The sequence below is a fragment of the Alosa pseudoharengus genome, unplaced genomic scaffold (assembly GCF_046254945.1).
Source record: "Alosa pseudoharengus isolate Yale_2024_CS ecotype anadromous, Long Island Sound unplaced genomic scaffold, YU_APseudo_1.1 YU_APseudo_1.1_scf_14, whole genome shotgun sequence".
Classification (NCBI taxonomy): Eukaryota; Metazoa; Chordata; class Actinopteri; order Clupeiformes; family Clupeidae; genus Alosa; species Alosa pseudoharengus.
The window spans coordinates 24,694,383-24,716,598 of record NW_027468609.1 but is presented as its reverse complement, the minus strand read 5'-3'; the positions used below and the strand labels follow the sequence as shown (position 1 = coordinate 24,716,598).

At 40.5% G+C, this 22,216-nt stretch overlaps 1 protein-coding gene and 1 long non-coding RNA gene across 2 annotated transcripts; one reads left to right on the top strand and one right to left on the bottom strand.

The window, feature by feature from the left end:
• Nucleotides 1–42: 42 nt before the first annotated feature.
• On the top strand, nt 43–5,033 carry LOC143122487 (uncharacterized). Its single transcript, XR_012986697.1, has 3 exons — nt 43–218; nt 1,809–1,922; nt 4,773–5,033. It is a non-coding gene; the product is annotated as an uncharacterized LOC143122487 (long non-coding RNA).
• A 1,852-nt stretch (nt 5,034–6,885) lies between these two features.
• LOC143123138 (annexin A1-like) lies at nt 6,886–21,783 on the bottom strand. Its single transcript, XM_076284314.1, has 13 exons — nt 21,697–21,783; nt 21,371–21,438; nt 21,075–21,189; nt 20,650–20,744; nt 12,400–12,513; nt 12,185–12,275; nt 11,944–12,023; nt 11,778–11,834; nt 11,577–11,670; nt 11,273–11,368; nt 10,987–11,045; nt 10,653–10,775; nt 6,886–7,094 (listed from the first exon to the last, which is right to left on the bottom strand). The coding sequence occupies exons 2-13, from the start codon at nt 21,428–21,430 to the stop codon at nt 7,038–7,040; spliced, it is 1,041 nt and encodes a 346-aa protein (XP_076140429.1). The 5' UTR covers nt 21,431–21,438; nt 21,697–21,783; the 3' UTR covers nt 6,886–7,037.
• Between the last annotated feature and the right edge of the window lie 433 nt (nt 21,784–22,216).

Here is a 22,216-nt window from a genome sequence, read left to right as displayed (position 1 = left end):
GACTGAGTGCTTTTGCTTTCAATTCTGAGACTAAGCAAAAAAGACCATTGCTTCATTTCAAGACAATCTGGAGGAAGAAAAGTATGCACGTTCAAAGTCCTGTGAAAGACTCAATAGAAAAACGTTATTCGTATTAAATACGTCTTTGTTTTGGAACTACTGTTAATCATTCCACAGATATTCATCTTAGGATCCGTGGGCAAAAAAGCAGGAATATGGTAAGAACTTTGAAAGTGGCAATGAGAGTTGAGGTTGCTTTATTCTTTTTTCATTAAACTATTCTAACATTACATTTGTATTAAGGTATTTGGATTTTATTGCATAACATTCTTTGTAAAGTATTGATTGCTTATGAATCACCCGAGTGTGACACTTGCTTGACAGTTGTAATGTAGTTAAATATACCAACTATAAGATACCCTATATTTTACTAGTAGCCTAAATACTGTAGTGTTTTTGAACCTTACTATAGTTATTTTACTGTAGTAGGCTATACTATAGGAAAAGTCTACACCCATTAAGATGCTATAGTGAGATATCCTGGCCGGACTACTGTTGTCAGTGATATAAGTATTTGAAATGAACATGATTTCTTAATGTCTAGCGACATATCAGGGCCATTTTATGATTTATTGAAATACATTTCTTACATACGGTTCCTGACTGATATGCAGCAGACACTTCTTTCCAAAGCAGCACGGCAGGAATCGAACCCAGGTCGTCCAATTGTCAGATCGTGACGTTACCGCTGCTCCATCACACGCACAACTTACACAACATTCCTAGAACGTACTCTAAAGGTTTCATTTTGTGGAACCTTCTGTGGAAGTTCAGAATAGCCTACAACAAAAATGGTCATTCTACTACTACCTCATAATATCCTATTTTTCCCTTGCAGCTACAATAATTACTCTGTTAAGAGTTCAGTAATTTTTTTTATCCTCACTACAAAGGAGGTGATAAAAGGTTTACAGGTTGTAAAAACAGACTGGCTGTGCTAGTCAACTTTTTGGACGAAAGACCAGTTGGACTTGGAAACGACTTGTGATCTCTGACAACCAGATAGTGACAGCACAATCGGCACAATCTCTATTTAGCTTTATTTGCTTCCCAGCATGCATTGCAAGATTTAGTTTGTTGCATCGATTGGCCTATATTATTCTTAGTTTGATTTTTGAAACACATTAGTTGACACACCAGATCTATACTCATTGATGACTTTAAAAACGTAAAAACTATTATTAGGTCTAAACTGACACACCGTAACAGTGAAATGTGCAGGCCTAATGTTCTATAAGAAGAATCGGTTAAAATCTTAGGGGTCGATGAAATTAAATGGTCAAAGAGATGATTGCTACCTTGGAGGTGCATAGCACAAACTACACACCTACATGGGCATTTTACGCATGAAAATATTAATATCCTGTATAAGATGACATAGAAATGTGTAGAAATGTTGCTTATGTGTAAGCACTTATGAGAAGTTGTCCAAATTGCAGAGAAAATAAAACATTAAAAACAAGGCTACAGACATTGTCTATGAAAGACGTCATGAAAGCTTTCATATTGGCTTCTCATGTCGAGTTTCCAATCAGTTCAAAGAATATTCTGCAAACATAGGCTACCCCTAACCATATATTTGATTAAAGATGAACATTCTAGGGACATTAAAAAAAAAACTTTCATGAATAACATTAGGGAAATGTTCACAGCAAGCATTCCATCATCCTTCTGCAAACTTTCAAAGAACCAAAAATTGTTTGCTAGCCTGGGAGTGTGTTAAAGTAACACTTGACTATGTTCTGTAGGATAAACTACTACAGAATGTGGATGAGGTGAAACAGCTGATGGTGGACAATATCGGAAAATGTAACGAACGTGGGGACAAACTAACAGAACGCGCTGAGGAACTTTGCAGACAAGTGAGTTCAACTCTCTCCCTCCTTTTCTTCACTTCACTTGTGTATTATCCTTTCTTTCTTTCGAGTATCGTTACTTAGATCTGTTTCAACCTCACTCTGACCTAACCTGACCCTAGCCAGATGAATTTCACTCCGCCTAGCTCCACTCATCCATCTGGAACCGATCCATTGAAGTGTTGCTTCAGAAGGCTGGGCCTAATAAAAAAATGCTTGCATATGATTGAATAAGCCACTTGTCCGTCATCTATTGACGTGCTACTTCAACCACTCACATCGAAGCCAACCCGTGACGCTAATAACAGTCTCACAGTCGCTTCTACGCTATGTCACATCTATGAAACTCCCGCCCTGCGTCCTGATTGGCTGAACCATAAAGTCGGTTGCAGAAATCAGTCTCAATGGAAGAGGTCCCAGATGGATGTGAGTGAAGCTAGGCGGAGCTTAGCGGAACAAAATTCATCTGGCTAGGGTCAGGTTAACTCTGACCGTCACTACGAAAAAGGTTCAGTACTTGAAGCTTCAGAACTTTATGAGGACCTCTGCTGGTGAAAGTTAAGGATAGCATTGTGTCACAAAATGTTTCACAGACATTAGCCATGAATGTATTTGAGTCGAAGATGAATTAATGTTGAGCATTAATGGATAAATAAATAAATAATGACATAAATAGGCCTAACTATGCCTATTTGGGACCCTGCATAAATACAAATGTAATTGCCTTTTCTACAAAAACAATAAAAGTGTTTTGGCTGTGAACGTTTCTTGTGTTTGTAAACAAATACATCAATTTAGGAGGGAGATGAATGAAGAATGGGCATGCACATTGCACACACATTTCTGTGGTTATATTGAGTACGTAGCCTACACCAACTGTAACCTGCGTTGTGTGGAAACGGCGCGATTCAGTCCTGCACACGCCCGGACTCGAACCCGCGAAACAGAAGCACCTCGGAACGGGAGTCGAGCGTGCTGACAATCGAGCTAACAGCCCTGGCTATTAACTTTCGTGCCAGCAGCACCCTTGACTCTGTTGACTCTCCTTCTTCAACAACCCAGAACGACGAGCCCCGTGTCATGCAACTTTAATGCTTTGAATTAAATTTCGAAGCAGTCACGTGGGTGTTTGAAACGAAGCTTCGGGCGTCACTAGTCACGTGATTATCACAAAACGAATCAAGCTCCGATACAAAGCTTCACAGAAGATGCTGATGTCCTGTCCCTCTTTGCCCCCCACTCTGCTGACGATGCATACCCGTCAGAGGATGGCAATCACTGGGGTTGACCCTCATTCGGATACTGCAGAGGCGGACGAGGAATCCGCAGTAATTGGTGAGGCTCCTGTGAACACTCTTGTTTCTAGGGTGTTTAGCGCAGCGAAGATCGTGGGCTTGCAAGCTCCCTTGCCTGACCCAGTGCCTACTGGTGGTGTCTGGGAGGGTATCACTCAGGCTAATCCTCCACCTAGCATTCCAGTGGCAAAGGATTACACACAGATGCTGAGGACTGCTGAAGCCAACGCAGAAGTTTACAGGTTGCAGGCAGCAAAAGCACATTTGCTACCCAGTGGAAACCGGACTGGGTGATATGCCACCGGTGGAGCAGGCGATATCCTCATGGATATCGTTAAGGCCAGTGCGCTTGTCTGCTAATCCCCGCTGCCCAAAGAAAGAGTGTGCCAAAATAGATCGGCTGATCACTCGCTTATTTAATGCCACCACGGCCCAGGCAGCTATCATTCTGGCGGCTTCCCACAAGACTGTGAGGGGGGACAATCATGACTCCAGGGCCCTCATTGATTCCGCCTTGTCAGCACACTCTCAGCTGACGCGGGATGTTGGGAATACAATATCATCCGCAGTCTTGTGCCGAAAGCAGGTATGCCTGGCACAGACTTCTTTACCTGAGCCCATAACAACTGAGGTTATGGGATTACCCGTGACACCAGGTCAGATCTTCCACCTAGGTTTAACAGGATGCATTGGACAGGGCTGAGCGATCTATCGCTTCAAGAGATGCTGTCCAACGTGCTTGCCGCAAGCTGGCCCCAGCCTTTAATCTCACATCTAGAGGGCCTCAGGGCAACACCCTGTCTGGCCTAGGCATGTTGGTGGTGGCCCTGCTGGTATTCAGGGTCAGAGCTTTTGAGGCTATGGGCAGAACCCTGCTGCAGGTGGCTTCAGCCCCGAGGGAGGGGAGGACGGCAAAGGAGCTCAGGCAGGGGGACAGGACGCAGTCGCAGTCCCACATAGGGGGCATGGGCTGTCCGTCGACTGCCCCTCCCAACTTTCACAGACAAGTTGGACGGGGATTGTGTCAGACCTATAGGTGCTGTCAACAGTATCCCACCGTTACTGGCTTCAATTTTGGCGGCAGCCCCCACCATTTTCGAGACCCACTTTTACAGTCTGTGTTGTTGGGGGAAGTTCCGCTGCAAAATGCATAATTTCAGAGGTGCCAGCAGACTGGGTTCTACTCCACTTATTATATAATTCCAAAAAAAGACGGAGGCCATCGACCTATCCTTGACCACAGGCGCCTCCGTGCATATCTGAAGGTCCTGTGGTTTCTGTAAACAAAATCTGTGCTGCAGCATCATAGTCAACACCATGTATGTTTGCAAGACACTAGAGAGAGGACGAACCGGAAGTCATCTTATATAGTGTGAGACGTTCCACTTCCGGGGTCATAGGCATGACTTTGTTTACATATGGTCTCGAGAATAGGCGGAATGAAGGTGTTCATTCCTCCCTCGGTCTTACAGATCCATAGTTTCCTTCGTAACTTACAGTATGTTCTCACCATGGGAGGCGTCTCCATCTTTATCTCATGTTTACCCAATCTGTTTTCTAGGGTCAAATCTTCCAGACGACAGCTCCAAAGCCCAAAAAGAAGAAATGGAGATGGGTCTGCCTTTGTGGTAGGCCTACTGGGTCTTGATAATCATGATAGTGGCCATCATCATGTTCAGTACCACAGGTGGAGACCCTGCAATCGCATCAACAAAGCAATCACTCCCACAGGAACTGCATCAGGACAGAGCTGAACATAGTCCAGTTCCTTGTATTGTGTATTCCCACTGGATTTTTATATTAAAATTGATTAATTTTTGAATTGATTGGGTTTTTTTTGCTTTAATTAATAGATATCAACAATCTACTGCAATTTTCTAACCTCTAACTATGTGATGTCATAACATAGATGCCCATACATAAAACAATATATTGAAATATATTTTTAAGTGTCACAAATATGTGTGGGCCAATTTTGAATATTAACATATATTTCAAAAATGTATTTTCCATGACATTGTCCATGTAATGAACTGTTGTGAAGTTACATTAGGTATTTAAATTAATAGTACCCACTGTAAAATATCACATACTTGGGAACGGCTTATATCCTCATGTCCGGTAAGGTTTATTCTGTTTATTTATTGCTGTTTATTCTGATATATGGTGTGTCATGTGTTGAGTGAAGCGTTCGTGAGATGTACCAAGAGTAATGGGTGGAGGTGGACGAAGCGTGCAGAATGGAAATATGATGAAATTTCATGTTTTCCAACATAAATTTTCTCGCAAATTTCTTGTTTATCACAGTACCTAGCCACTAATATCATTGGAAAGCTACGGTTCCGCTCGTTCATGTGATATCTGTATGATTTATGTGTGATGAATTTTTCACCCTGCGCTCCACTTCCATTGAACATTACGCTCACAGGTGTGTCAATGAAAATAATAGGTGTGGTTAGGCGCTTGATCCAAAAATCTCTATCTTACACCCAATAACAATAATTACGCCACTGACCAAGAAAAATCTGGTCTATAGTGAAAAGCGCATGTAAAGCACAGTGGAGAAGATGCACAGTCACGATATATAAGCAGGCAAGTCCCAGGCAACGACTCATTTTCAGGATAAATGTCCTTAGGAGTTTTATTTAGTCATTCCAACATTATTGGGTCAAGTTTGGCTTTTTTTCAGGCTATGTTTTTGATTGTATACCTTGTCAGTCAATAGTTAAGTAAATAACTGAGAGTAGAGTTTTGTCATTGCCTACTGTATGGGACCAGCGAGAGCAGATGCATGTAGGCTATATTCTGCTAATTACACGCAAGTTTTAGTAAAGCATTAATGGAATCATGCAAGCAGATTCATTCAGATGTGCTGACTGTCAAAATACCAATGCACTATTTGATGTTGCGCTGGCTCTTAAAGGGAATGACATTCGCTGGCTCTTAAAGGGAATGACATTCTCATTGTCATTGGTTTAAAGGATGTAATGCCCAAACACACCCATGACTGATTAAGAAACATAAGAACAACCCATTTAAACAATGCGTCTGGCGTGTGATCACAAAATAACACTGTTAAATTAGGGAATGTGGACTGGACATGCCTTAAATGTCAGTGTTTCCCATACATTTACTTATTTATGGCGGCCTACCACAATATCAACATTGACCACTACACAATGATTTTCCTGGTTGTACTAAATTGTGCTTAAATCTGGTTAGAATCATAACTGTGCTGCACTAATTTGTTAAAAACTGTTGCATTCAAGTTAATTCCCTGGGGATCAATAAAGTATCTATCTATCTATCTATCTATCTATCTATCTATCATTTTGCAAACCTACCACCACAAATAGAATTCAATTCTTCAATTCAATTCTTGAATTTCCCCTTGGGGATCAATAAAGTATCTATCTATCTATCTAACTATCTATCTATCTATCTATCTATCTATCTATCTATCTATCTATCAATTTTGTGGGACACACTGAATGTCTTTAAACTTTGTGTCTCTGATCGATAAAATAAGGCCCTAAATCTTCTCAGAGGAGCTTGCTTATTAATTATGGACAGAAAAGTGTTTTTAAATTCCATGCTAACTCTACATCCTCCATCTTAGACTAGTCACTATGGTAAATTTCAGGCAGGAAGAAAGAATATGAGTAGAAAACTAATTAATTTGAAAGTATTTATTCACTTATTTGAATAACACACAGATAACACATTGGCCACAACAGAGGCTTATCAAAATGCAGCAAATTAATTTTCTATACAACACCGTACAGAGGGAACATATTCATCTCTGTTTAGGAAAACTGGGTTAAGTTTAGTTATCTCCACATAGACCAAGAAGGATCTTCTCAAAATGGCCTTTAGTCTCCTCCTGCAAGAAAATGACACCCCATTAGACACCACGAATGACTACAACATGCACGTGCGGGGGGGGGGGGCTATGGGTGCCAAAAATAATTCCGTGGAAATGCATGGATTCCAGTTGCTGCTACTAGAAGCAACCGGAATCCATGCATTTCCATGGAATTATTTTTGGAATCTGATTCCTTATCATACCTGTTCATTCGTACTCGTCGCTCGACTTATCATGACTATATTCAAGATGGCTGCGAACGGTAAACTTCCTGAAGGTACTGTCTGTATAAATCCTCTTGTAAATAAACTACCAGTGTTTTTTCAAAGTTCTCAATGTCTCGTTTTAAATGTCAGGGCCCTCGGAAGTCTACCAATGAAGTGTCGAGATACTTTGAGTCTCGTAAATGGTGTAAAACTGTGATTTATTTGCATGGCTAGGCCGATGCCCGAGGCACCCCCATTGAAAAAGCTGTTGGTAGCATCGACTAACTAGCGCCAGATTTCAGAGTGCAGGGGACAAGCCGAGATGAGCTATGAGACATACGTTCACACTCGGTATCATGTTTCAACACACTTCTCCTTTAACGCAATTGTCACGGTTACTCCACTATTGAGATTAATCTGCTGTATCCTCTGTATTGAAAAATTCTAAGGCTTGGATGATGACCAGGGTATGAAACTAAAAGTTCTCATACACATGTTAGTGTCATTCCTGACATCCTAGAATGAAGTTAAGAAGGCAGAAAAAAAAGTACTTCTCCAAAGCTCAACTCTCCTCAACATTTTATTTAAACAAGGGTACCGGTATTTCAGTATTTAAAATAAAGATGACATACAGCGGGGAAAATAAGTATTGAACACATCAACATTTTTTTCAGTAAGTATACTTCCAATGAGGCTACATGCATGAAATTTTCACCAGACATTAGTATTAACTCATATAATCCACCCATATAAAAAAATCCAAACATTAAAGTCCATAGGTAGAGTTATGTGTAAAAAAGTGGAATGACACAGGAAAAAAGTATTGAACACGCCTGCTGAAATTTCTTAAATACTTTGTGGAAAAGCCTTTATTCGTAATGACAGCTTCAAGGCATTTCCTGTATGACAAAACTAACCAGTTACAGTATTCTGGTGTGATTTTGGTCCATTCTTTTCAACAGATAGTACTTTAATATTGAAGATTCCAGGGGTCCCTCTTGTGAATCCCGATCTTTAGTTAACTTCCAAAACTGTTCAATTGGATTGAAGTCAGGGCCTTGATTTTCTTTCTCTGAAACCAATTGAGAGTTTCCTTTGCTGAATGGTTTGGATCGATCATTGTCCTGCTGGAAGGTCTAGCCATGTCTCATCCTCATCATCCTGGTGGATGGTCAAGATTCTCCCAGACCAAAATGACTCAATTCATCATTCCTTCAACTGTATGAAGTCTGCTAGTACCATGAGATGAAAAACAGCCCATACCATGATGCCACCACCTCCAAACCTCACTGTTGGTAGGGTATTTTTAGGGTGATGCACAGTGCCATTTCTCCTCCAAATATGGTGTGTAATATGACATCCAAAAAGTTCAATTTTGCTCTCGCCTGACCAGAATACATTCTCTCAGTATTTCATAGGATTGTCCAAATGTTGTGTAGCAAACTTTCAACGAGCTTTGACATGTTTTTCTTCAGCAATAGAGTCATGCGGGATGAGCGTGCATAGAGGCCATGGCGGTGGAGTGCATTACCTATGATTTTCTCTGTAACAACTGTATCAAGTCTTTCTGGAGCTTTCTCCGAGTGGTCCTTGGCTCTTGGGCTACTCTTTTGACTATCCTTCTGACTTCCTGGTCAGAAATCTTGCAAGGAAATCCTGTGCATGGCCAGTGATGATGCAGTGATGTTCCTTCCACTTGCAGATAATGGCTCCAATACTGCTTGTTGGATGCTTCGGAAGTTTTGATGTGCATCTGTAACCAGTTCCATTGATATGTTTTGCAACAATAAGGTTGCAAAGGTCTTGGGAGAGCTCTTTGCTTTTACCCATTATGAAATGTTTCTTGTTTGACACCTTGGTAACAAAAAACCTTTTTATAGCCCACCAGTATGTACTAACCCAGCTTATATCAATTTGCACAGATAGGAGGGATAATTTCTCTAACTACTTATAGATTCCAGTTTGTTCCGTGCCATTTCTTGCCTTTGAGTACTGCTTTTTCTTAGCGTATTCAATACTTTTTCCCTGTGCCATTCCACTTTTTTACTCATAACTCTACTTTTAGACATTAATGTTTGGATTTTTATATATGTGTGGATTACCTAAATTAATACTAATGTCCGGTGAAAATTTCATGCGAATAGCCTCACTGGAAGTATACTTACTGAAAAAAATATTGACGCGTTCAATACTTATTTTCCCCGCTGTATATTGTTAACAATCTTGTTCCATGTGCCCTTTTTTGAATGTGAGCCCCTGCCCCTCAAAAGGTCTCTGCACGGCCCTGGACTATAAGTCTACTAGAAGAGTTGGGATCAGATTTGATTACAGGTTTTCACAAGACTTTGTAAATGTAACCTTTACTAAATCAGGATTTACATTTTGTTAATGGAGTAGACACTGTTGTCCCAAGTGACTTACAAAGTTAAGCAATAAGCCCCGAGAGGCCGTAGGTTACAATGATTTTACAACAGCTAAGGGGTGTTGTTAGGCACAATGCGCAAGCAGAGCTGTTGTAAAATCAGTGTAACCTACGGACTCAAGTGGCTTATTGCTTTTCTAAAACGGTTACTACTTATCTGACAAGATTTCATAAAATAAAGGCACAGCAACAAGAAATGTAATGCTTTATTCATAAATAATTATTCTTTCGCCAATAAATATATTTCCTCTATCAGAATAGTTGTCAATCAACATCGAGACGCAGCTACTCCCAACTTTTCTATCAAGTTGTGGTAGTGCAGTGATATAGAACCAAATGCGGTCAAGGTGTATGTTTATGCTGCATTTTGCAACGGCATTGAACGTGATTCAGCCAATCACAATCAAGGACCGGAACTATCAGTTTTAGAATGTGGGATAACATTCAAGCAAAATGCAAAGGAGACCTTAGGTAATAATTAATACTACTACCAGAGGATGAGAGTGCAGACATTGAAGTACTAGTCAAAGTGTGGTCGAATAAGATAAGGGAAGGAAAAGGAGGCAGAAGGGAGTAAAAGAGAGGGAATTTACATTAAATCATTTAGCAGATACTGTTGTCCAAAGTGACTTACATATGTCAACTATATTACAAGGGATTACAATGTCCCCAGAGTTAAGTGGGGTTAAGTGCCCTGCTCAAGTACACAACAGTGGAAGCCAGGAATTGAACCCACAACTTGCAAGCTACTGCACGCTATCCCAGCTCCTTAACCACTACATTACCACCGCCCCTAAGGGAAATGCATGGTAAGTGCATGTTAAGTGTGTCGGGTTGGATCAGGGGTGCTTTCTGTATCAGAATGCTCAGCTTCACCATAACTGTTTCCTTCATGAAGAAAATAAAAATACGCTTAATTCCCTTAGATTGTGTTGGTGAAATACCCACCAGAATGTCCTGTTGCAGACTTCTGCCAAACATCCTCTTGTACTCTATTAGGATCTTCTTCAGGTCCACCTCAGAACGGCTCACGATGATTCTAGTCAGGGTGTCTTCATCGGTCCCAAAGCCCTATAGACAGAGTCATTACATCTGTTACTGTAACTGAAGTCCTAACTCTACTATAATATGGACAGCTCAGGACTGTTTCTGTCCTAAATATCAATGGACACTGTGTAGACCAACAATGTATTTTAACTGCAATTACATCTATTTCCTAGTCTCATTGCTTATTTGTGAAACAATGCTACAATCCACAGGTATTTTATGATATCACTGTTACCTTCATTGCCAGATGAAGCTTCTCAGCAAAGTAGGCCGGCTTGTTCCAGGCACACTTCACTGCATGGAATTGAACACACACACACACACACACACACACACACACACACACAAGTTACTATTGATTTAGGAACTGAGGAGATTTTTCCAGAGAGGGCGGAGCCTGCCCAACTAGATGGACGAGCATGGTCATGTGAATGCAGACAAACACACGTACACACACACACACACACACACACACATACTGTACGTACACACACACACACACACACTACAATGATTCTTACCCAAGGCCATGAGACAGTCATCAATGTCTCCAATGTGCTCCTCATCAACTACTTCAACCAATGTTGACTCTCCATACCGACTGTAGTACTTGAATACTAAACACACATAAAACAATTACCAACTTAATTGAAACTTTGATAATGTTAGTATATTTGTTTACAGTTTATTGTTATTATGTTATACGTCACTTTGGATAAGTAACCATAGCCATAACTTAACGACAATAAAGACTAAATGTTTCCCAAATTTTTCACAATATATCAGCCTGGTCCATGACATGTGACTGTTTTTCAGACATCTCACTTTTGCAGAGCTGGGGTCCACTCCTGGAGGTGAAAATATCAATGAAGACAGAGGTGTCAGTTCCTCTCTTATTCTCTCCTGCTTCATACAGAGCCTGCAAATCACATAAAACACAAATACTTCTTACTATACTGTCCTTTCCTATGTGGTAAACAGAAGTTACAGTGCCCCAGTCTTCGCCCCCTACTGACGGTCAATTACCCTGGCATCACTTTTGGCAATGCTGTCCTCAATGTCGGTATCCTCACACCGGTCAGCCTACAGAAATAAACAGGTCCGTACATGGATGTTACATCCAGACATCTTGTCTGCATTGGATCTGGTATTTTGATGTGCTATCTATAAGTACATGGTTATGGACACCCACCTTGCAAAGGGCTAGCAAGGCTTCCTGTAAATCTCCACCTGTGTCATTCTTAATGTCTTGCTCCAGACTTTCATCATAGACTATAACAAGACACACGTGAACACACACACACACACACACACACACACACACACACACACACACACACACACACACACACACCATAGAAAACATGCACACTACAAGCAAACACTTTACAGGAAAACATAATCAATTTACAGATAAATTGTGATGCACATACCATCTTTAAAGATCTTCTTAATCGCTCTGACTTCTTCATTTGGCCTGGACACCAAGATTTCTATCAAGATACACTCACAAGTACCAAAACCCTATGATTAAACAGAATTAATAACTTAGGTTACATGTTACATACATGTTTAATCAAATCCAAACGAAAGAAAACATGAGTTTCTCTGATAAACATATCAACGTTCATCCATGGATGACATTTACCTTCATGGCATGTTTCAGTTCATAGGCATCATATTGGACTGGAGTCATAAGTAAAGCCAAGACGACATCCTCAAAGTCTGACCGTAATGCAGACTTGATAGCTTCCTCCAGAGGCTGTAATACAATTAATAATACAATTAATCACAGAAATAAAATAAAAAATAGTGACTGCGTATATATGCACTTCAGTATCCCAATTATGAGGCTTATCCCGATTTTGATCAGGATACGGTGTTTACATGAACACAGAGAAACCTGATTATTAATATCCCTGTCTACACGATGAAGAATGCCGGTTACTAACAATAAAGTTCTATGAGCACAGTATTGTGCATTTGGAAAAGAAACCAGTATAAGGTGTATGGAACAGTACCTACCGAAAGGGTTGAAGCGGAGCTGGGATAGCCTACTGAAGTGCATGTAAACACATAAATTGTGTTACAATCCTGTTCCAAACAGTTTTAGTCTGAATTTAATGCACACATTAGCAAGATCATATCTTTTTTAATGAAGGTGAAAAGCCTTCTTCTTGGCTGTCAGCAATACCTTCTCTGGAATTATTCTTGACAGTCAGCACTAACAATACTGAAATTGAAATGTTTACGATTGAGCTAAATAGATAATATAGGTGATGCAGCATAGTGATATGAGACCACATATGCCAAGACCGAGTAAAGATGAAGACCATTGGTTTTTATTGTTTTTATTATGACCGCCGCGCAGCGAAGCGGCGGTCATATAGGTTTAGTCAGATTTTTTTTTCTTTTTCTTTTTTTTTCTTTTTCGCATGTCCAAATTTCCGTCAAGGATTCCCGGGACACTGAAAGACCGGGGTACACGAAACTTGGTGGGCATGTAACCCCATATGGATAGCATGGAACCATCATTTTTCGTTTTGATCTGTAGCCCCCCCGCTGGACTGCACCCCCCGAAAGGAGGGTAGGGCAGACACAGTTTTCTGTGAATATCTCGAGAACCGTAGGGTTTAGGAGGACCTTTTTTTTTTTGTATGTTGATCTCAAAGGGCCATGTCAACCCATTCCATAACCACTGATTTCATGTATAGCGCCACCTAGTTAAACACAAAAAAGAATAAATGAGGTGTTGTAATCGCAGGTATCTGTGACCTAACATAGTCAAAACTGCACGAAATTGGAAGTGTAGGATCATTATGACACCCTCTGAATGCACGCCAAGTTTTGTGGAATTCCGTTAATGGGGGGCCACACAATAATTTAATTTATGTTACTATACACCAACTGGCCTGTAGGTGGCCGGAGACAGTTTTCTGTGAATATCTCGAGAACCGTAGGGCCTAGGAGGTCCACCTTTTTTTTGTATGTTGGTCATGTCAACCCATCCCATTACCACTTATTTCATGTATAGCGCCACCTAGTTAAAAATTAAAAAGCAAAAAATTAGGTGTTTTCATCACAATATCTCTGGCTGACATGGTCAAAACTGCACAAAATTGAAAGTGTAGGATTCTTATCACACCCTCCGAATGCATGCCAAGTTTTGTGAACTTTCGTTCATGGGGGGCCTTACAATAAAATAATTTATGTGTACATTTAGTGACCGTACACCAACAAGGATTCCCGGGACACTGAAAGACCAGGGTACACGAAACTTGGTGTGCATGTAACCCCACATGGATAGCATGGAACCATCGTTTTTCGTTTTGATCTGTAGCCCCCCCACTGTACTGGACCCCCCGAAAGGAGGGTAGGGCAGACACAGTTTTCTGTGAATATCTTGAGAACCGTAGGGCCTAGAATGACCATTTTTTTCCGTATGTTTGCCTCCAGGGGTCATGTTAACCCATTCCATGTGCACACATGTGCATAAACAGATACACACGCACACATACATTCACAGTAATCATACGTATGACACATACTCACACAGTAGACATATGTACGCATGCATGCACATGCACAAACACACATACGCATGCAAACACACAAGCATGCACACACACACACACACACACACCCACACACATAAACATAAACGTGTACACGCACACATGCACACAATTCAAGAATTTCTCAGAATTATGAACAGGCAAGATGGGGGTGGGGTTGTATACAATTTGACATGTGAAATCTATGTACTAATCATGTTTTGGTACTTGTTGTCTAGCAGATACCAGTGAGAATTGAGTGTGGATAATGCAATTTAGTAAGACAGTTAGAATCATATAGGCCTTTCAGCGTGATTTATTTTTGTGGAAAAAATGTGCTGGACTTTGTATATTTTGTACCGCTCTGCGGTACATCTAGTTTTTCAAATATTAGCATTGCAGCTTGCTCATCTTGCTGAATTGCTCTGTGATCACACCAGCAACTGATTGACTACCGTTTAGAACTTAAAGGGACACCAGGCAAGCTTGATGCTTTTTCTCTACGAAACTCCCCCTCGCTCGGTCTGAAGCTCTTTTCCTTTTCTTTGCGTCTATCGTCAAGGGTTTTCGCTGCTTCTTCGCTGGCTCTGCCATTATACACACGTTTGCAACAATCTCTAGCGTTTTGTTAGCCTGCCGCTATAAACTGATCCTGCTTCGGTCGGCGGGTAGGATACACCGAACTTGCAAGTGGGATATTCTTCCTACAGGCAGTAGGGGCGGGCGAGAGAGCCTTCATTCGCCCCTGATAGCAATAATTTTACGGTTAAAATTAATAATAATTTAATTTCTAGACTAGTTTCCGTTAGTGATGGGCAAATGAAGCTTTGGTGAACCACTAAACCACAGCAGTGTGAAGCTAGCAACACTAATGAAAAAATCCAATATGGCTGCCACATGTAGATTTTTCAACATAAAAGTCCTTACCCAAACCAGTATATGTAACCAAAAATATTGGTTTGCTAAGGACTTTTATGTTGAAAAATGTATGTGTGGCGGCCATCTTTTTGCTTTTCAGCTAGTGTCGCTAGGTTCACACTCCTGTGGTTCAGTGGTTCACCAAAGCTTCATTTGCCCATCACTAGTTTCCGTTATCCATGTGGCCCTTCTTGGTTTAAAACAAAGACACCCTCCCCTCCCCCAATGAAACGCTAATGTACTGGTTCAAGGGCTATCAGGTACACAGGACAAAGGATGTTACCTTGATATAATGTATCCATGTGTCATGAAATGTAAATGTATTCATGTTCGGTATCATTGTGATAGTCTCATTACAAGGATTGTAATGATTTGATTGTGAGAATGTTTGGAACATTGTATAAGTGATATTTCTGATATATAAGATATCTCTTTCAAATTCAAGGCTCTAACGCTTGCCTACAAAGTAGTCTCCGGTTCTGCTCCCACCTACTTGAATGCCTTCATACAGACATACGCTACCTCCAGACCACTGCGCTCCTCAGACGAACGACGTCTAGCTCTACCTCCGGTACGCTCAGGCCAATCCAAACTTTTCTCATCTGTTGTTCCTCGCTGGTGGAACACACTGCCAGTTCCTACAAGGGCAGGGACATCCCTCTCCATTTTCAAAAAACTCCTGAAGACCCAGCTCTTTAGAGAACATCTCCTCTCATAGCAACACTTACAACAAGTCTTGCTGATCCTAGCACTCAACTGACACGTCTTAAACTGACACGTAACTGTTAAAAACAGCACTCACTGATGCACTTATTCTTACTGTACTCTAATGTTTTTTTTAAATTGTCCTAATATTGTTGAGAATTGCTCTAAAACTTAAACTGTTTACCATGTTGTTAGTCGCTTTGGCTAAAAATGCGTCAGCCAAATGTAATGTAATGTAATGTAATGTAATGTAATCTCTCCTCATGCTATTCAGATAGGTGTGAAGTGGGTGTGAGTAGGTGTGTCTGATGCCAAGTGGAGAACCAACCAAGTGGGCTTGTTTTGGCGCCAAATTCTTCCTTTGTTTAAAGCATTCAAAAGTAACTAAACTGCAATGTTTGTCAGATTTAGACTTGGACTTAGACTAAGACTAGAAGGATGTAGAACGGAAAAGAGAGATTGGCTACAGGCCAACCTAGGCCTTCCAGGCCTAGGCTACATCATAGACCATTTTTTTGTACCCTCTCTGCTTGTAACAGAATAAACTTGATTCCGGAGTTTTTCCTGAAGTTTGCCAGTCTAAGATTAATATTAAGTAATTATTCACCACAATTACTTTCACCCCGTAATGAGTAATTTAACCATATACCGACTTACAAAGATGATTAATTAACACGAAAACGTTGCCTGGTGTCCCTTTAAAATCTTTGCATTGTAGGCCTACAAGATTCAAGTTTATGGGATGTATTTTCAAATGACACTAGTCAACATTATAATCCAAGGTAAATTGATTTGTAATTATGGATATTTTGAGGATATGATATGCACATTTTTTTTAAATGTCAAACAAGTGTAAAAACAAGTTTGAGGTTTTGCTCTAAAATTAGGGGTCCATTTCCTCCCACTATAGGCCAACAGAGTCGAGATGAAGTGCTTTTGCTTTCAATTTCAAGACCGAGTAAGCACAACATTTGTCTCGAGGGCATTGCCTCATTTCATTTTTATTTCTGGGAGCGAATGCATATTCAAAGTCCTGTGAAAGGTAAAAAGTTACTTTGATGAAAGTTGTTTCTATTAAATACGTCTACAGATTTTCATCTGTGGACCCGAGGGCTAAAAATCAAGAAGATGGTAAGAACTTTAAAAGTGACAATGGCAGTTGCTTTATTCTTTTGTTTTCACGTGTGGGTGTTCATTAAGCTATACTAGGCACAATTTTTACGAAGCCAATCTGATGGTAAACGAACTTGTAAATGGATTTACTGTGTCACTGTAAACCATTCACTTTTGCACTACCACCATTGCACACACTCTACTATTGCACCTTATCATGGTCAATGCATCACATGTTCAGTGCAAACCAGACCTTTGTAATCACTTCACATGCTCTTTAATTCTTCATTTCTGTGAGTGATTTTTATGTATGCGAGATACTGTATATATGTTTTGTTATGGTTGTATAAGCTACTGCATGCCAAAAATGTCCCTTGGGATGAATAAAGTATCTGTCAATCTATCTATCTAATAGGGGAATTGTAGATAAATGTATTTAAATGTACTATAGCAAACCCTATATTTTACTATAGTAAATACTGTAGTGTTTTTGAGCCTTAGTTATTTTACTGTAGTATACTATAGTTATGTTAAATAAACTATAGTATACCTACTATATTTTACTGTAGTAGCTACAGTAGTGTTTTTGAATCTTACGATAGTTATTTTACTGTTGCTACAGTTGGAAACATTTTCCAATTCACCCTATTTAGGCGGCGGCCATTGTAAACCAAAACGAGGCTACAGGGTACACAAACCATAGGATTGTTGTGTTCTATGCATTCGCCAGTAGGTGGCAAAAATGCATTAATTACAGTATATAGTCAGTGTTACCTGTAGCGTCGTTTTGGTTTATACAATGTCTGCCACCTGAATAAGGTGAATGGCGAGAGGCCAGACTCTGTTCACGAAGTGAAATGAAGTAGTGAGTCTGGAGACCAGGCTATCATTCCTGAGCATTGAAATAGAAAGTGAATAACACTCTGAACCAAACCCTACTCTATTCTTGCAGCAACGTAAGTAATATAGCCTATAAGCATAATATCTGCAGAACTTTTTTGGCAGCCCCAACAAACACATAATATTCAGGAAATGTTCCCTAAAGGTTCTCTGAAGGTATTCACTTACAGTAAAAGTTAAAGTTGACTGATATGTAGCGGACACTTTTATCCAAAGCAACACTGCGGCAATTGAACCCGGGTCGACCAATTGTCAGATGGTGACGTTATCGCTGCTCCACCACGCCTACAACTTACAGAACATTCCTAGAACGTCCTCTATAGGTTTCATTCTACTACAAACCTCTACCTCATAAAATCCTATTTTTCATGGAGGCCTGGACTCCACCCTTGATTATATAATTTGGCTGCACAGCTACACTAATTACTCTGTTAAGAGTTCAGTGACCACTACAAAGGAGGTGATAAAAGGTTTACAGGTTGTGAAAACACACTGGTTGCGCTAGTCAACTTTTTGGATGAAAGATCGGTAGGACCTGGAAGCCGCTTGGGACATCTGACTTAACGACCAGATAGTAACACTTGTACACTTTGCAACTTGTTGCTGTTGTCCTGAAAACACAACACTTCTGCTGCTCTTACATAACTTGCACCACTATGCCACTTTATTTCTTACTTAGGTCAAACAGAACTACCTCAGCCTCTTATTGGCCTGACTTTGCACTAGTATTTTATTTTATTGACTGTCTATGCACAATTTCAACCAAATTTTGCTGCTCTTATTTTTTCATTATATGTGCCCTCTTATTTACTTATTTACTTACTTTTTTGTTTACTTGAATGTTATGTTTGTCTGTGGACTTAAAATTGGTAAAATATGTCTTGTCTCCACCGTGGGATAGTGAGAAACGTAATTTCGATCTCTTTGTATGTCTGGAACATGTGAAGAAATTGACAATAAAGCTGACTTTGACTTTGACTTTGACTTTGACTTTGTAAGAGACCAATCGGCAAAATCTCTATTTAGCTGTAGTTGCTTCCCAGAATGCAATGCAAGATTTATTTTGTTGCCTTGATTAGCCTATTATTTTTAGTTTGGGCTTTAGTTGAATATCCGGCAAAATATTACATATGAATGTGTACACGTCCGCTATGTGTAAGCACTTATGAAAAGTTGTCTAAATTGTATGCAGAAAAAATAAGATGTTGAACAAAGCTAGATGTACTGACACTGTGACATCATAAAAGCATTCATATTGGCTTTGCGTGTCCAGTGTCCTCGCGTGTCCAGTTTCCTAGTTTCAATATTTCAAGAACGTAAAAAAAAAACGTTAATGAATTACGTTATGGGAATGTTCACAGCAAGCATTCCCACATCCTTCTGCAAACTTTCACAGAACCAAAAATGTTTTGCTGGAACCGTGTTAAACTAAGTAATACTTTACTGTTCTCTGTAGACTGATAAACTACAACAGAATGTGGAGGAGGTGAAAGAGCTGATGGTGGAGAATTGCATAAAAATTGACGAACGTGGGGACAAGGTAACAGAACTGGATGATACGCTGAGGAACTTTGCAAAGCTGTAAGTTCCTTCTCTTCACTTGTGTGTTATCCTTTCTTTCTTTCGAGTACTTAGTTCTTAGTTACTTAATTCTCACCATGGAAGGCGTCCTCATCCATATCTCAATTACCCAATCTGTTTTCTAGGGTCAAATCTTCGAGAAGAAAGCTGAACAGATCAAAAACAAGTACGTAAAGGAGGATCAGACGTGCAAGATCGGACTCCAAGGTCGGATAGCCATTGTGGTGGTAGGCCTACTGGTCTTGATAAGCATCATAGTTACCATCATCATGTACGGTACCACAGGCGGAGACCCTGCAATCGAATCAACCAAAGCAATCACTCCCGCAGGAACTGCATCAGGACAGAATTGAACATAGTCCAGTGCTTTGTATTGTGTATTCCTGCTGGATTTTTGTGTTAAAATGGATTTATGTATTTTTTGATCAAACTTGGGTAGATATCAACATTCTACATTGTCTTACATTTTTAGGGCAGCCGTGGCCTACTGGTTAGCGCTTCGGACTTGAAACTGGAGGGTTGCCGGTTCGAACCCCGACCAGTAGGCACGGCTGAAGTGCCCTTGAGCAAGGCACCTAACCCCTCACTGCTCCCGAGCGCCGCTGTTGTTGCAGGCAGCTCACTGTGCCGGGATTAGTGTGTGCTTCACCTCACTGTATGCTGCTGAGTGTGTTTCACTAATTCACGGATTGGGATAAATGCAGAGACCAAATTTCCCTCACGGGATCAAAGAGTATATATACTATACTTACATTTTTTACCCTCCATTCTCACAACTTTCTGATGTCATGACTTAGATGTTGCATTTCGATACCAGACACACGGACCTATTTCATTTTTAACCCTCAGGACTCCATGCTGCTGACACACCCTTCGGAAATGACTAACTTTAACATTTACCCTCGTTGTCCACTCTCTCTGTCCGGACAGAAGGCTCAAAAACCGGACTAGCAGAATAACTTGAGTTATGTAGCACGTATCATGTATTTTTTGTCTACCAACAGTGACCTCGAACAACAGGGTCCTATGTTATAAATGTCCGGAGTTTAAAAACGTTAAAAATTGGGATTCGATGTCATCCAACTGGCAGAAAGGGTGAAGATCAAAATATAATAATGGCTCCCCACCTTTCCAGTCTGCTGCTGGTACACAGCTTTGATCTGCTGCCTCTGGGAGTTGCTCCTCTTCACCAGAAGCTCTATTATGGTAGCCTCATCCACATCTGCGTGATGAACAGTGTATTAGCATTATGGCAAAGTGAATGCAGCTGAAACCTCATGAGAGTGATGACACATTGATGATGACAATGCGTGACAAATACTGATCAGAGGAGGATATGACCACACCAAAGTCTGTTAATCAATCGCTCTCAATCCTCCACACTTGGTACGTCAGGTACAGTATGTGCACACTGAGTCCCCATACTGTAACTGTATGTGCTGAGGCAATGCAAACTGTCACACAAGACAGATCTATAACGCTTCGTAGAGTTTCCAGTTCACTCTGTGGTCATATTGCTCCTAATTCTCTCTCTGGTCATGTGTAACCTTACCTCTTGACTCAATAGCCTTGCGCAGAGCTGCTGCGTCCACACTGGGATTAAAGTTAGGGTGTGGGGTAATTGTTCCATGATACGGCTTCACAGGAGCTTTTCCTTCGTGTCCGTCCTACAGAAAGACACTCACTGTTAGTGTGCTTAGCATAATCTCTTGTATTGGGATCAAGACTGGCCACAAACGAGAGATTCCAGGCACATCAGAAAAGGAAAGTGTAACCGCCATTATTGTGACCATGAGTGCAGGAAGAGAACACAGACCAGATCAAATGATACCTGGCCTGAACACTCACCGAGTCATCGTCAGACTTGTTGTGGATGATTTTCTTAAAGATTTTCTTGAAGAATGACATGATCAGATCTAAGACATGAGGATAAATATCGCAATTAAGCCCCAAACATGTATTAGCACAACAGCCAAACCCAAATGTCCATATTATAACATACTGAATCGAAAAACATTGCAAATATGCTATGCTATATGAGATGGTCATTAACTCTGGACCTTCATTTCACATCTAAAAAGCCACAAAACCAGCTTGTTAACAATCAAGCACAACACCATTACAAAACAAAAATAAATAAATCTCTTTAACCGGGGAATATTGAGAAACCTTACCTGATTGTCTGCTTTCCGAGTCTCTGCCTTGAAATGTTGCTTGGGAGGCTGGCACACCTAGACACCTGTGACAACACCCACACTGCATCTGTGGAATGGGTGGAGTGGCAACCAAGCCAGTGTGTGCAGTTTGTGTCGGCCTCCAAAACTTCCTCAATTAACTCAGCACACGCATTCATTTGTGAGTGCAGGTGCAGAAAAAATACAGAACAATTACAATGTATAAGAACTTGGAAAGTAATGAAGTATAGGTCTAGCATCTAGGTATAGGTTTAGGTTATTCTCTTTATTAAATTAACATTACGAACATCATGTAATTACAATAGGCAACAGTCACAGGTATCAAGGAAACAATGAGCAAAACAGTGTCAGGAGCTGGGCTAATACATAAAAAAAACATACATTCTGAAAAAATTATAAGATTTATTTAATATAGTGTTTTGTAATTCTCTATAATTGATTGTCAGCACAGACAATCAGTACAATTATAGTGGGCCCTCAAATCTGGCTCTCTGTGTCT

Bases quoted from the DNA above. Each gene is read 5' to 3' on its own strand.
- LOC143123138 (XM_076284314.1), bottom strand. From the start codon at position 21,430: ATGTCATTCTTCAAGAAAATCTTTAAGAAAATCATCCACAACAAGTCT. The intron at 11,835-11,943 runs GTGGGTGTCCAT...TTATTTCTGTAG, and splicing joins CCTTGCTAGCCCTTTGCAAG to GCTGACCGGTGTGAGGATAC. The intron at 11,369-11,576 runs GTGAGATGTCTG...ATGTGTGTTTAG, and splicing joins TGGACCCCAGCTCTGCAAAA to TATTCAAGTACTACAGTCGG.